Here is a 15862-nt window from a genome sequence, read left to right as displayed (position 1 = left end):
AGACAAATCTGTAGGGAAAAGGGGTGTAAACCTACACACACACACACATCTGTAGGGAAAAGGGGTGTAAACCTACACACACACAAATCTGGAGGGAAGGGCAAGGAAGGGAAGGGGTTGTGCACCCCTACACACACACACACACACACACACACACAGAGAAATCTGGAGGGAAAGAAAAGGAAGGGGCTGCGTACCCTCACATACACACACACACACAGAGAAATCTGGAGGGAAGAGAAGGGAAGGGGCTGCGCACCCCTAAACACACACACACACACACCCTCATCGTCGCCTCCCGCCCCGCCTAGGCCCCGGGAACGTGTGTAACGGTGCAGAGGGCGCTCCCAGAACTGGGGGCGGGGGGCCTGATCCCCTTTAAGTGCCCCCCCAAAACCCGTGTGCTAAAGTCAGCCCAAGCCCAGCCCAGCAAAGCCCAGCCGGGCCTCCTCCTCCTCGTCCTCCAGTCCTCCTCCTCCTTCCCTCCTCCCTCCGCTCGCTTCCTCCAGCCCGGGTAGCCGCTCCCAGAGAGCGGGCGGGCAGGCGGGCGGAGCCTCCGGGCCCGAACCCCCCCCCCCCGCCATCCCAGGCCCAGGCATGCCGCTGCCGGGGCCGCGTCCGGGCGGCCCGGGGCTCGGCATGCGGGAGGCGGGCGCCGGCGGCGGCCACGCGAGGCGGCGCGGCCTATGCAGCTGCCCGGGCGCGCTGGGCCCGAACCCGGCGCTCGGCATAGCGCGCGCGAGGGCGGCGGGCCCGGGCGGCCGGGGCGCGCGGCAGGCAGGTTCCGGGGTTCCCCGCGCGGCGCCTGGGCTCCCCGCCCCGCTGTTGTCGCCTCGCCGCGCCGCGCCCGCCGCGCGCGCCGCCTCCCTCCCTCCCTCCCGCCCGCAGCGCACGGGCCGAACATGGCGCACAGCTGTCGGTGGCGCTTCCCCGCCCGGCCGGGCACCACCGGGGGCGGCCTCGGCGGGGGGCGGCGGGGCCTGGGGGGCGCCCCCCGCCAGCGCGTGCCGGCCCTGCTGCTGCCCCCCGCGGGACCCCCGGGCGGCGGCGGCGGCGGCGGCGATCTCGGGGCGCCCCCATCCCCCCAGGCGGCGGCGGGAAGCGGCGGCGGCGGCTGCAGCGCTAGCGGCGGCAGCAACGGGCCCGGCGCGCCGGGCGCAGCGGCTGCCTCCGTTTCCTCCGCGTCCTCAGCCTCCTCGGCGGCCTCGGCAGCGGCGGCGGCGGCGGCGTCTTCGGCCTCTGCATCCTCCTCCTCCTCCTCTTCCACCGCCTCCTCCTCCTCCTCCTCCTCCTCCTCAGGGCCGGCGCTGCTCCGGGTGGGCCCCGGTTTCGACGCCGCGTTGCAGGTCTCGGCCGCCATCGGCACCAACCTGCGTCGCTTCCGAGCCGTGTTCGGGGACAGCGGCGGGGGAGAGGTAAGGGGGTTCGCCTGGACCCCCCCACCCGCACCCACACCCACACACATCGCCATCCTCCCTGTGGGATTGAGCACTCAGCCGGGCCTCGCCTTGGTTTCTTCTCTCCCCCCCCCTCACACTCTGCGCCCCCTTTTCTCCCCGCTCCCCACTGCGATGTTGTTGTTGTTGTTGTTGTAGGCGTTTAGGGAGATCATGCACACCCCCCTCCCCAAATTGCATGTTTTTTTTCTCTCTCCCCCCATCACCACCCCTCTTTGCTGCTAGGCTGGAACCCCAATTTCCCCCTCCCCACCCAGGATCTAGCTAGGATCGAACCCCCTCCTTTCTGGTCGTCGTCGCAGATTACCTCATCCCCTCCTCCAAGCCCGCCCTTCCTCTCTCTCTCTCTCTCTCTCTCTCTCTCTCTCTCTCTCTCTCTCTCTCTCTCTCTCTCTCTCTCCCCCCTCTTCAAGATCCGAGCCTGCCTCTCTCTCTCTTTTCTTCATTCCCTTTTTCCCTCCCTCCCTCCCTCCCCCTCTCTCTTTCTCCAGGGTGCCTCCCTCCCTTGGGGGGCCACCCCCGTGCCACCCCAAGCTCAGGCCCACCCGGCACCCTGCGCTGCTGCTGCTGCAGCCACTCCCCTTTCCTGCCAGGCGCTCCCCCCCACACCCCACCCTTGCAGGTACTCCAGGGCGCCTCCTAAGCCCAGGCCAGGCCTAGCTGGGTTTGCCCACCTGGGCACCCCAACACCCCAACACCTCCCCAAGCCCAGGCTAGGCCTAGCTGGGTTTGCCCACCTGGGCACCCCAATATTCCCAACATCTCCCCACCCCAAGGTACATAATCATCATAACGGCCTCATTGCCCGTGGCTCGCCCTCTGCCAGCCAGAAGGGGTCTCCTCACTCTAGCCTTGATTCAGGCCGCCTCCCCTGGGGAGGCCTCATCTCAGTGCGGTGGCCTCTTTCCTTGCAAGAGGGTCGGTGGACCCCACCCCGATCCCCCAGGGCGCAGACCGGACCCGAGCATCTAGCTTGCTTGCTGCCTCATCTTCCCTTCCCCAGCTCAAGCCCCCCCCCAAACCCACCCCTGAGAGGATGCAGGCGTCACCCTCCTTGTGTCGAGGAGATGGGGGGCCCCCCATGCTGCAAGGAGGTGTTGGGGTGCGGGGGCATGCGGGCTGCACCTTCCCCCTGGGAGGCACCCCACCCTTCGTGCCCAGGAGCGCACAGCAAGCAGCCTCCATCCAACCCGGGCTCTCCCTCTCCTTTGGCATTTCTCTATTGATTCACCTTTTCCGAGGCCAATCCTGGGGCTTTTAAGGGGGGTGGGTGGGTGGGAGCAGGGTTGGGGTGAGGAGAGGAGATAAGGGACAGTTGGACTCTCCAGTCTGCCTGGGGAGAAAGCAGAGCCTGGAGCTGGAAGGAGGGAGGACGGAAAGGAAAGGAAAGGAAAGTTCTGGCGCAGGAGAAATGAGGGACCCGGTTTTAGGGCTGAGAAGTGGAGGGAATCGGAGATATGCATGGAGGGTTGGTGATGGTGGTGATGGTGGTGGTGGTGGTGATCATCCCTTTAATCCCGGGGCGAGAATGCGGGTTTGGGGTGCATTGGGGGGTGGGGGTGGATGGGTGGGATGCTTTGAGTAGCTTCATTCTGGTCCCTGCAGCTAAGGAGCAAAGTTGCCCTGGGCTGGGAAGTAAGTGGAGTTCAGGTTCAGCCAGCGGCGTTGCGCATTTGTTTTCCATTGGATGCAGAAAGGGGAGTTTGAAAGGTAGTGGGGTGGAGGGGAGAGAGTGAGGAGGGGGTGCTCGCTGGAGGAAGAGCAGCTGCTAGGGGGCTGCTGCGGGGGAAAGGGGGGCCTGGGGGCTGCCCACCCACCCTCCTTCCCTCCCTCCGGAGTGCTCTTGATTGAAACAGAAAGGGAAAGATAACAACCAGCCGTTTCCTGCGTGCTCTGCCCCTGGTGCACATCAAATATCCTGGGCAAACCCCTGGTCCCCTATTGTGCCCCACACACCCCCTCCTCTAGAGATGCCCCGGAGCTTGCTCCTGGGAAGAAGGGGAGGGAGGAGGTCCCAGGGACCCGGGCTGCCTTTTTTTTTTTTTTTTTTTGTCGTTGTTAGGCTTCCTGCCTCCTTTTACCCACCCTCTTCTCTCTCTCCCAAGGCAGCCCTGACAACCTAGCCTCAGCGCGGAGGCCGCGATGGGGGCGTGTTCCATGCCTTGTAGTTAGCTCAGCGGCCCTTTCCCCTGCCTTTCCACTCTCTCTCTCTCTCCACCTCCTGTTCCCAGCCTTCAGAAAAGGCAGCTGCAGTCAGCAGGGTTGTTTGAGACTTATTTATTGGTTGCTGCAGATGATGATTTTTTTTTTGAAAGGCCAATTCTGTATTTTTTAAGCTAACCACACAGATCCCATGTAGTTGGAGAACCAAAGGCCTCATACATGACAAAAAGACTGAACCGGTCAGGTTACTTGCATGGAGTTGGTGCTTAAATGTGAGTTGATTTTTGCTTTTTTAAAAGATACAGCAGCAAAATAAGTAAATAAATAAGTAGACTTTACTGACATTTTCATTGACCTGCTAATTTTCAAATTTGAGACTTAACCTGGGTATATGTAGAATTGTAGCCCCATGTCTTATTTGCTTATATTAAGAAAATATTAGGAGCAAAGCTGTTGAGGGGATCCGGAGAAGCATTTTCTTCTTGTTTAGCATGCCTATGTATCTTGTCTAGAAGGAACAAACGTTCACATTGCAAATATTATATTCCAAAGCCAAGTTTTATGTTGACAGCTTCCAATCACAGCCTTTCAAGAGACTGGTTTAGAAAGGCAGCTGCCTGGATTCAGGGACCTAATGTCTGGGCACCAGAATATTTTATCTGTTGGTCTTTGACAAATTACCCTTTAAGTTTTAATCGGGCGCTAACATTTCCTCACCCCCTGGCATTATTTTGCTTAGCCCTTGTCTGGAAGTTAGTAAAGCCTGTAGAGGAATTCGTTGTTTCAATGAAGATCCTGTTCAGGCGGGTTTTTCCTTTAAAACTTTTCCCTAAATTAGAGCTGCTACTGCATTGAGGAAGAACAGTGGTTGATTCCTTACATTGAACTAGAGTATTTTTTTCTGACTTAAACTTCTAACGTAGTCTTTTGATGAGCCCTGGAGATGGTAGTTTGAGGTAACCCACCATGGATTCATGGTATGTCTTGGTCAGTAACCCACAGAACTAATAATGCCACCTTCTTCTGTGCCTGTGTGAGTGGATCTTTCAACTTGGTAGCTTTTTGTTTGTTTTTGGTAGAAGTAAAAGCATTTGGTTGAAAGATACAAATCAGTGAAAGAGTTCCAGTAGTGGGGGCCACTCTTTCCTGGGCAGACAGAGTCCCAGAATTCTAAGGATTGTGTCTCAGAATTCTCGGAGAGTTCATTTTTAGTTTTTGGTTTTGGGGCCACACCTGGTGGCATTCAGGGGTTACCCTTGACTCTGCGCTCAGAAATCGCTCCTGGCAGGCTCAGGGTATACCCTATGGGCTGCCCGGGATCTAGCCCGATTAGGTCCCAGCTCGGTTGCTTGCCAGGCAAACGCTCTACTGCTGTGCTATTGCTTCGGCCCCCTCACTGAGAGTTCCTTAATCAATTTGTATATTATATATGTGTATGTACATATATATGCATGCAATTAGAAATGATTTGGTGTTCTAAAATGATTCTCAAATCTTTAAATTCTGGTTTACTTTGAGTGAATAACGACTAGACCTCCCATTAAAAGAAAAACAAAAAAGCCAGTCATACTCTAGAGCTAGTAAGTTAAGGTGATTGAAAGATGCTAGAACTTTGCAGTCACTTCCCGGTTTCAGCTGTAGACTAGGGGGCTTATTTTTTGCTCCAATTCCTACCTTTCCTGCAGGATATATATATATATATATATCTCAGGGTAACATGTTCAGTGTAAGGTATTTTTTTAAAAGTATGTTGTGTGTGTGTTGTTGGTCTTCTATTTGTCACTACTACTTGTGTTTTCTTCAAGACAGTCAAGAAATGGAACTGAAATTTTGTTACTGACCTTTGTAGGCCATCATGTAGGTCTGTACTTTGGCTTCTTTCTCCTGGTGGTGGCCCAGTTTTCTGAAGATGGTCTAAGGTAGTAGTTTTGAGGTAAAGGGCCTCCCAACTAGTGCTCTGGAGCCACTCGAGGCCATCCCCAGCCTGCTGGGGTGCTGTAAGACTGAGTCCACACTGGCAGTATTGGGGTGTTCCAATCTCAGTACTGAGCTGCCTCTCTCCTCCATAACATTAGAACGATAGCGTTAATGTCACTATCCTTTGCTGTCTAAAACAGCTGTCCCACATCCTCTCTGCTGACTAATGTTTGAACTTTTCATATAACCCAGACATTGATCTGCAGCTAGTCTTTAGTGATAAGTTCATAATCCATTCGCCTTCCTTCTCGCCTTGAACATTTCCATCCAGACCCTAACCTGGTAGACTCACTAGACGTAGATTGCAACTGCCTTCCAACATTGGTAGTTATTTTTTTTTTGTCTGAAAAAGCAGTTTAGCTAGGGTAGACCCAGGGAGCTTCCAGTTGGATTTGAAAAAGAAGATGGTCAGAAGCTGAAGGAAGTAAGTTTGTGTGTCTGTGCATCTGTGACTTTTCTTTTTGAATGCCCATTGGGCACTAGTACCAGAAGTGGGAGTTGCTCATTCCTTGTTTCTTGAGTTCACTTCTAGTGCTGAGCTGCACAGAAGGAAAGCAAGGTAGAGAGTGCTCAAGTAGAAGAACAGGAACTGCAGAGTAATTCAGGGGAGTAACATCGAGGAAGAGGGCCCTCCCTGGACTTATTTTCTTTTCTTGGTTTTGGAGCCACACCTGGTGATGCTCTGGGCTTATTCCTGGCTTTGTATTTAGGAATTACTCCTGTCATTGTTTGGGGGACCACATGGGATGTCAGGGATTGAACCCAGGTTGGCTGAGTGCAAGGAAATGCCCTTTCCGCTGTGCTATCGCTCTGATCCCTGCACTTTTCTCACTGATCAGTTCCTGTACCTTGGGCAGTGTGCTTTTCACCTCAGCTTTTGCATCTGTAAAATAAAATGGTTGGGCTAAATACTAGCTAAATACTAGGAACCTTTTCTGCTCCAGTATTCTAATCCTAATTCCTTTCTTCTTGTATTACTGTTTCAGTCAGGCAGAATTTCAGAGTTTAACTTGGGGAGCCTGTTTGGCAATTTATTCCCCCCCAGAGATCGAACCCAGGATCTCCCACATGTACGGCAGGTGCTCTCCCTCTGAGCTACATCTCCAGCCCTGTTAATTGTTGTTCCTTTGGGGGTCACTCTTGCTGACTTGTGTTTGGAGCCAGGTACTAAATGCAAAGCATGTGCAAATGCCCTAAGCCTTTGAGAGCTCTACCCCACTTTGATCAAAAGGTTTTTTTTTTTTTTTTTTGGCCACACTTGGTGGTGCTCAGGGATTTTACTCCTGGCTCTGCTTAGGGATCACTCCTGGTAGGGCTCCAGACTATAGGTGGGGATAGAACCCAATTGTGAACATACAATTGTGCACATACAAGGCCCTACCCACTGAGCTATTTACTCTGGCCTCTCATGGGGAATTTTTTTTTTGTTTTTTTTGTTTTTTTTGGGGGGGGCACACCCATCCATGTTTAGGGGTTACTTCTGGCTATTTGCTCAGAAATAGCTCCTGGCAGGCATGGGGGACCATATGGGACGCTGGAATTCGAACCTACCACCATAGGTCCTGGATCGGCTGCTTGCAAGGCAAACGGCGCTGTGCTATCTCTATCTCTCCGGCCCCTCATTGGGGAATTTTTTAATGTCAGATTGTATATTTGCCCAGATGGAATTATTATTCGGAACAAAGATTTCAGTTTGGTGGAGAAGTTTTCATTTGTCTAGACAAAATACCAGACTTAATTGTGTGGAAAAGGTTATTCATTAAAGTTGGACAATTTCATTTAGAAGGAAAATGAAAATCAAATTTTATTTTTTTTGTAAGTTTGTTGGACAGTGCTTGTAATTGAACTCTGAGCCTCACTTGTAAGGTGTATTCTTACTGAGCACAGAAATAAAATTGGGCCATACTCACTGATGCTCAGGGGTTACTTCTGGCTCTATAACTTAGGACTTACTCCTGCCAGTTCTCTGGAGACCATATGGGATGCCAGGGATCAAACTCAGGCTGGCCACATGCAAGACAAATTCCCTACCCTCTGTATTATCACTCTGGCCTTCAAAAATAAATTTTAGAGGCCAGAGAGATAACACAGTGGTAAGGTGTTTGCCTTGCATGCAGCCAACCCAGTATGGACCCAGGTTCGATTCCTGGCATTCCATATGGTCCTCAGAGCCTACCAGGAGCTATTTCTGAGCGCAGACCCAGGAATAACCTCTGAGCATTCCCAGGTGTGCCCCCCCCCCCAAAAAAAAAAACCAAACCAACAAACAAAAAAAGTGGGCCTGGAGAGATAGCACAGCGGCGTTTGCCTTGCAAGCAGCCGATCCAGGACCAAAGGTGGTTGGTTGGAATCCTGGTGTCCCATATGGTCCCCTGTGCCTGCCAGGAGCTATTTCTGAGCAGACAGCCAGGAGTAACCCCTGAGCACCTCCGGGTGTGCCCCCCCCCCCAAAAAAAAACACCAAACAAAATTTAATTATAAATATAACTCTGACAACCTGTATACCCTCAGACATTGTTTAGTATTTATAAACCTCTTATCTGGGTGCAGTTGTTTTTTATTTTGGTAATTACAACTTTTCTTTGCAATGCTAGGGATTTAATCTAGGGATTCATATGTATCAGGCAAATTCTCTGCCACTGAACCACATACCTGCCCTCATTGTATGAATTTTCAAATGAAAAGACATCTTAATGTGTGTCAACGTATTTCTAAATCCCAAGTGCCAGTACCTAGTTTGCAAAGAGTAAGTCACGTGTTGGCATCCCCAGACAGTAAAGTACTTTGGGCTTGTATCAAAAATCAAGAATGCCTTCTTGAGGGGCCAGAGAGATAGCGTGGAGGTAAAGCGTTTGCCTTTCATGCAGGAGGTCATCGGTTCGAATCCCGGCGTCCCATATGGTCCCCCGTGCCTGCCAGGAGCAATTTCTGAGCCTGGAGCCAGGAATAACCCCTGAGCACTGCCTGGTGTGACCCAAAAAAAAAAAAAAAACCAAAAAAAAAAAAAAAAAGAATGCCTTCTTGAGAAATTGCCTCCATACTTATGGAAAACCATCCACACTCTCTACTCTCCCTTCTCTTTAAGATGTTCTGGAGAATATCATTGTTCACATGCTACTTCTGTAGCTTCTGATTGGAAGTTAAGACTTCCCTCGACTAGGTTCCCATCTAGGTTCTCTTGGAGCTGTCTTTCTTGGGGAGCATGCAGGTGGGGAAGGGGGTAACCCCTCAGCCTTTCTTCCCCTGTGACTGAGCCTAGTGGCAGTATTTGCGTTCTCTCTCTCTCTCTCTCTCTCTCTCTCTCTCTCTCTCTCTCTCTCTCTCTCTCTCTCTCTCTCTCTCTCTCTCTCTCTCTCTCAGAAAGCTTCAGCTTCCTTTTAGCACAGAACTGGGGCTCTTCAGGGGGTTCTTGAGTCTGTCTTGTCTCTTTCCATTCTTCCTTTGCCAAGGTGTGGGGGTGGTTCAGTGGTAAGACTTTGGAGTAGGGGGTGTGCTTTGTGATCCTCTCCGCTTAGGGAGAAATTTATTCTAGAAATGTGTTCTTTTCAGGAATTAGGAAAGTTTAAATTACTAATGTATCTTACATTCTGACATCATATACCAACATTTTAATCAGGCTCTTTGGGGTTTGTTTGGTTTGGTTTTGGCCCACACCTGGTGGTGTTCAGAATTTATTCTTTTTTGGTGGGAGAGGTCACACCTGGTGGTGCTCATATCCCATATGGGATGCCGGGGTCCCTCATGGTTGGCCATGTGCAAGGCAAACGCCCTCTGCTGTGCTATCGCTCCAACCCCAGGATTTATTCTTGTCTCTGTTCAGACATCATTTCCTAATGAAGCCTATTTGTGATCCTGTGGATCAACCTAGGATCTACTGCATGAAGTGCCTTACCCCTGTACTCTTGCTCTGGTTCTCTAATCTGATTTTTGTTTTTATTTTTGGAGCCATACCCAGTGATGCTAAGAGTTAGTTCTACACTCAGGAATCACTCATGGCAGTACTTGGGGATTCCATGGGATGCTGGTGGTGGAACCTAGGTCTGCTGTACAAGGCAAGGGCCCTACCTGCTGTACTCTCGCCTGTCCTTCCCTCCAATCTGATTCTTTTTTTTTTTATCCCTCCCCCCAATCTGATTCTTAATCCTATAGGCACTAATAGGAAAGAGGAACCTGAAGAGTGTATTATTAGAGCTGAAGAGATAGTATGGTAGGTAGGGAGTTTGCTTTGTACTCAGCTGACTGGGGTTCAATTCTCAGTACCCTATAAGGCCCCCTGAATATTCCAGGAGTGATCCCTGAGTACAGAGCCAGGAGTAAGCATACCTGAACACTACAGGGTATGGCTAAAACTAACAAAAACAAAGAAGGTCCCTTCCCCCAAAGAAATTTATTGTTAAAATTATTTTATTTCAGGGGGACTGGAAAGATATATAGGTTAAAGCACTTTGCTTGCATATGGAGACCCTAGTTTGATCCCTGGCAACATATAAGGTCCCCCAAGTGTCATTAAGAATGATTCCTGGGGCCGGAGAGATAGCATGGAGGTAAGGCGTTTGCCTTTCATGCAGGAGGTCATCGGTTTGAATCCCGGCGCCCCATATGGTCCCCTGTGCCTGCCAGGAGCAATTTCTGAGCCTGGAGCCAGAAATAACCCCTGAGCACTGCCGGGTGTGACCCAAAAACCAAAAACCAAAAAAAAAAAAAAAAAAAAAAAAAGAATGATTCCTGGCCGGAGAGATAGCATGAAGGTAGGGCATTTGCCTTGCATGCAGAAGGACGGTGGTTCGAATCTTAGCATCCCATATGGTCCCCTGAGCCTGCCAGGAGCAATTTCTGAGCATAGAGCCAGGAGTAAACCCTGAGTGCTGCCAGGTGTGACCCAAAAAACAATAAATAAATAAATAAAAATAAAATGAAAGGGATCATCAAAACAAAGAAAAAGAATTTCTGAGGGGCCAGAGGAGTAGCACAGTGGTAGGCTGTTTGCCTTGCATGCAGCCAACCCTGGATGGATCCTGGTTCAATTCCCGGCATATCATGTGGTCCCCCAAGCCAGGAGCTATTTCTGTGTGCAGAGCCAGGAGTAACCCCTGAGCACCGCCAGGTGTGGCCCCGCCCCTCAAAAAGGAATGATTTCTGAGCATAGAATCAGGAATAAGTCCTGAGCACTAACTGGATGTGGCCCCAAAACCAAAATTAAAAAATTTGGGGGGGAGTATCTTACTTAGTTAAATTTAAAGCTTGATAAGTTAAATCTGATAGGAGAGGACCTAGAGTAAAAGCTCAGTGAGGAATGAATTTACCTTGTAATGCCAACCTGGGTTCAATCCCCAGCATCCTGTATAGGTCTCTGAGCCTGCCAGGAGTAACCCCGGAATGCTGCTGGGTGTGACTCCAAAACCAAAAGCAAGCAAACAAAAGATAATATTGGGGAGTAAATCAGAGACTTGGAATTTCTGTGGACTGGTAGGTTTGAAAACACTCAAAGAAATTATTATTATTATTTTTTTTTTATGTTGGCTTGCTCTTCAAGCCCTTTCTTTTTTTTTTTTTTTTTTTTGGGCCACACCCTTTGACTGTTAGGGGTTACTCCTGGCTATGCGCTCAGAAGTTGCTCCTGGCTTGGGGGACCATATGGGACGCTGGGGGATCGAACTGTGGTCCGTCCAAGGCTAGCGCAGGCAAGGCAGGCACCTTGCCTCTTGCGCCACCGCCCGGCCCTCAAAGAAATTATTGATCCTAAATTATATTAGATTTTATAAAAGACAAAGTTGTTTTTTTTTTTTTTTTGTTTTTTTTTTGTGGTTTTTGGGTCACACCCGGCAGTGCTCAGGGGTTATTCCTGGCTCCAGGCTCAGAAATTGCTCCTGGCAGGCACAGGGGACCATATGGGACTCCAGGATTTGAACCGATGACCTCCTGCATGAAAGGCAAACGCCTTACGTCCATGCTATCTCTCCGGCCCTGACAATGAAAGTTTTATATTTGGGTTCTAGCAAAGGCGTCAGAAGTCTCAGATACCATATAAGACGACCCCCTAATTTTGCAGTTAAAACATAGGGTTAGGGGGCCGGTGAGGTGGCGCTAGAGGTAAGGTGTCTGCCTTACAAGCTCTAGCCAAGGAAAGGACCACGGTTCGATCCCCCGGCGTCCCATATGGTCCCCCCAAGCCAGGGGCAATTTCTGAGCGCTTAGCCAGGAGTAACCCCTGAGCATCAAACGGGTGTGGCCCCCCCCCAAAAAAAACCCAAAAAAACAAAACAAAAAAAAAGGGCCCGGAGAGATAGCACAGAGGCGTTTGCCTTGCAAGCAGCCGATCCAGGACCAAAGGTGGTTGGTTCAAATCCCGGTGTCCCATATGGTCCTCCGTGCCTGCCAGGAGGTATTTCTGAGCAGACAGCCAGGAGTAACCCCTGAGCACTGTTGGGTGTGGCCCAAAAAACAAAAAATCCCATAGGTTTAGGCCTATATTCACTGTATCAGAACGTTCCTGTGCTGCAACTGTATGTACCACAGTGAGCCAATCACAACAAGCAAAGGTTCAAAGGTTATACTGTAATAGACTTTCTCTCTGACTCTGGCCAATCTGAGCAGGCTTTTGACAGTGTAGATTCGGATCCAGAACATTGTCTAATTTGCATGCATAAAAAGTCTGATTGGATTGGCTGAGTCAGAGAGGCGGTCCGAGCAGCCTTGCAGTGATTGGTCCCTTATCATAGGCACCTTTTCTGGCAATTCCCTGGTGGGTCAGTTAATCTCCCCCACTACATGAACCAAACTACACCCCATCCTCAGACCCTAGCGCTGAACCACCAACCACCAACACGGTTAGCTGGGTTTTGCCAGAAGTGGCCCCCAGATCTCCTGAGTACTATTTGGGAGCCCCCAAGAAAGAGATTTGGAAACTCTGCGGCCTGATTTTTTTTTTTTTTTTTTTTTGTGGTTTTTGGGTCACACCCGGCAGTGCTCAGGAGTTATTCCTGGCTCCAGGCTCAGAAATTGCTCCTGGCAGGCACGGGGGACCATATGGGGCGCCGGGATTCGAACCGATGACCTCCTGCATGAAAGGCAAATGCCTTACCTCCATGCTATCTCTCCGGCCCCCTGATTTTTTGTTTGTTTGTTTGTTTCGTTTAGCAGCATATTGAAACATTTTTTGGGATATACTCAGCGTATAAGACGACCCCCGATTTTCGGTCGACTTATTTTTGTTTCAAAAGTCGTCTTATACGCCGGAAAATACGGTACTACTAAGGTTATGAAGAAAATTTGCAGGTTCCAGAATTTCTTGAAGTGCAGGCTATACGTTTAGTTACGGACTTATTTTTGTTATTATTCTTTTGGCTTCATGGTTTATACCTGGTAGTGCTCAGGAATTACTTCAGAGGATTTGCTCCTGGGAATGCTTTCAGAACCTTCTGGGAATAGGGATTGAATCTGGTCTCTTTGCATGCAAAGTCATTTTTTTAGGATTTAACTTTACTTCCATTATAGTCATGCTCCGAATACAATATGCCCTGTAGTAGAGTTGCATGTGGAATGCTAGAGGAAATGCAGTCTTCTAGTAAAGTGAAAAATCTTAAATCCTTCACCTGCCCCCCCCTGTTTTAATTGATCACATCCCTCCATGGCAGACTGACAAAGGGCTACGTGTGTGTGTGTGTGGGGGGGGGGGTTGTCATTGTCATTTCATTGGCTTCTGGAGAAGGCCTGAAAGAAGGAAGTTGGGGACCTTTATGGCATGCATTAAATAAAGCTGGCTGCCTGGGCTCTTATACCTGAGTGAGTGGTTTTATGGCCTAATTCTCTAATTGCCGGCATTTGTGGATGCTACTGCCCTGTGGACAGAGTGAATGATTCTAGGAAGAGGAGTCCTTTGTCAGCCTTTTTATCCCCCCAAGGCTCTGAGAAAGCCTCTGGGAAACATAGACACTTGCACTGAGGGAATGGCAGCTCATAAAGTGGCTCTTTATGCTTCTCAAAAAGGATGAGCTGCTTTTCTGGCCCCATCCAAAGAAAGCCATACCTCCCTCCCCTGATAAATATTTCAGTCAGTTTTGTACCTTGTCAGGTTTCACACCAGGGATGTGGACCAGGAGTTGGGCTGCTTGTCTGTCAGACTGATCTCCTAGACTGGAGTCGATTGAAGAAGAATTTCAGGCAATCTGTTGTTTCTTTCATTCAGATGACAAGGGTTTCCCCTTGTAGGAGTATGAAATTTCCAAAAGGCCTAACTCAATTTAACTTCAGAAGTTTGATTTTTCTTCCCTTTAGAGGACTTTGAGTTTTCAGGAGACAGTTGAAGGTAGAAAATGTAAGAGTTAGTTGGCAGTTTTCTGTGCTGTGTCTGAAAATTCCCCTTTCTTTGCAATGAGGTCTTTTTTTTTTTTTTCCTATTTGACAAATAGACTGAAGGGATTTCCCCAGATATCTTGCCTCTAATTAGCTCGGTAGTGATGCCTAGTGTGGTACCAGCAGGGAAGAACTATTTCACTGGCATTTATTTCAGGAGTTGACTTTTCCTTCATGTATTACTTTTTTTTTTTTTTTTGACATTTCTGTTTTTGTATTTGGTTGGAATGTTTGAATGTGGCTGTTTTGATGTTCTTCCAGCAGCCGGAGCTGCGAACCTTTCTTTCTCACATCTGAACTTGTTGTAGAGAGATACAATACAGTCCTTGGCTTGGCCAAAGCATCATTACATTACATTCACATTTTATAGCGTCAGAGGACTCTTGCTTGCTTTCTTGAATTAGGAGAGGAATGTTTGAGGAGTGCTCTGAGCAATTGCTTTCGTCAAGCTGCCCTGTGGACTGTCTTTAGTTCTAGAAAGGGAGACATTCGTCACAAAATATCTCAACCTAAAGGATAAACAATTGCACACACCTATATTCAGCTTCTCTTTGTCCATGAGTATTGAATTAGTTTTAGATCAAACACAAACGTTTAACATTATGCTTAGATTATCTCCTTTAATTATGAGCAGTAAAAGCCATGTGGATATCTCTTTAAGCTCGGTTAATGAGGAAATCCTTTTGTAATCTCCAGCTAGGGTTTTTTAATTTGTGCATATATAAATACCTCTGCGAAGGGGCATGAGTGTCTCATTATCTAATCTGTAATAGTATATAGTACAGTAATTAAGAACTGGCAAGACTGAGCTCTGGATTTAAACACCCTATATTCAAATATTGTCTCTTCAACTTCTTAGCCTAAGGCTTTTTTTTAGTGGGGGCCCACATCTGGCAATGCTCAGGAGTTTCTTCAGGTTCTGTAGTCAGGGAGTCATTCCTGGTGGTACTCCGGGGACTATATGAGAAACCGGGGATTGAATCGGGGATAGCCATGTGCAAGGCAAGTGCTCTTCCTTCTGTACTCTCTTGCTGGCCCCAGAATGTTTTTGTTGTTATTGTTGTTTTGAGGATATTGTGGGGGAATGATTGAGTTACACAGGGTGATGCTCAAGAACAAAGCTTTTGTTCTTAAACTGTATGTGCCAGGAATGAAGCCAGGGTCTGCCATATGCAAGGCTCTGGATTTACTATTGGCTCAGCTCAAGGATTACTCCTGGTGATGCTTGGGGAGCCGTCTAGGATTCTGGGGATCAAACTCAGGTTGGCCATGTGTAAGACAAGCATCCTACTCACTGTATTGCTCCAGCCCCTGGAAAAGTTTCTTCACCACTTTGTGTTTCCAGAAATATTAAGTAAGTTAGTGGTAAATCATGCTTCAGATTATTTTGAGGCTTATTTAAAATTGGTATGCAAATTACTTGGTACTATGCCTGGCACATAGGAACCCCTAATTATTATTAGGGCTAAGAGATGGAAAGGAGACAAGTACTGTAATCTTTTATTTTTTAATTTACCGTGATAACATTTTAATTACCTTGTGATATGTGCACAGTTGCCAGGCAGATGTTCGTACATCTACGTGTATTTGAGTGCTGCAATCTTGATTTTAGAATGTTTTGGATTGTTTTGTTTTGTTGTTAGGCTGCACCGGCGGTGCTCAGGGGTTACTCCTTACTCTGCACTCAGGAATTACTCCTGGTGGTGCTTTGGGAGACCATAAAGGCTGCTGGGGATAGAACCCTGTTGGCCTCGTGCAAGGTAAACTCTACCTGCTGTACTATTGCTCCGGCTCCTGTTTTGGATTTTGATGTAGGTTGGGGCCATCAGTATTAAGTGAGATGGACTTGAGAATTTTTTTTTTTGTTTGTTTTTGAGTAACACCCGGCAGCACTCGGGTTACACCTGGCTCTA

At 49.0% G+C, this 15862-nt stretch overlaps 1 protein-coding gene across 1 annotated transcript in view; it reads left to right on the top strand.

The window, feature by feature from the left end:
• The first annotated feature begins 902 nt into the window (after positions 1–902).
• The window catches only part of KMT2A (lysine methyltransferase 2A), a 98653-nt gene continuing 83693 nt past the window's right edge, over positions 903–15862 (top strand). Inside the window, exon 1 of the mRNA XM_049778393.1 lies at positions 903–1415. Within this exon, the coding sequence (XP_049634350.1) occupies positions 903–1415 (513 nt within the window). The remainder of the gene's footprint in view (positions 1416–15862) is intronic.

Source organism: Suncus etruscus, chromosome 8, assembly GCF_024139225.1.
Source record: "Suncus etruscus isolate mSunEtr1 chromosome 8, mSunEtr1.pri.cur, whole genome shotgun sequence".
Lineage (NCBI taxonomy): Eukaryota > Metazoa > Chordata > Mammalia > Eulipotyphla > Soricidae > Suncus > Suncus etruscus.
Note: the sequence above shows the minus strand (reverse complement) of the source record. Positions and strands in the feature narration are given on the sequence as shown.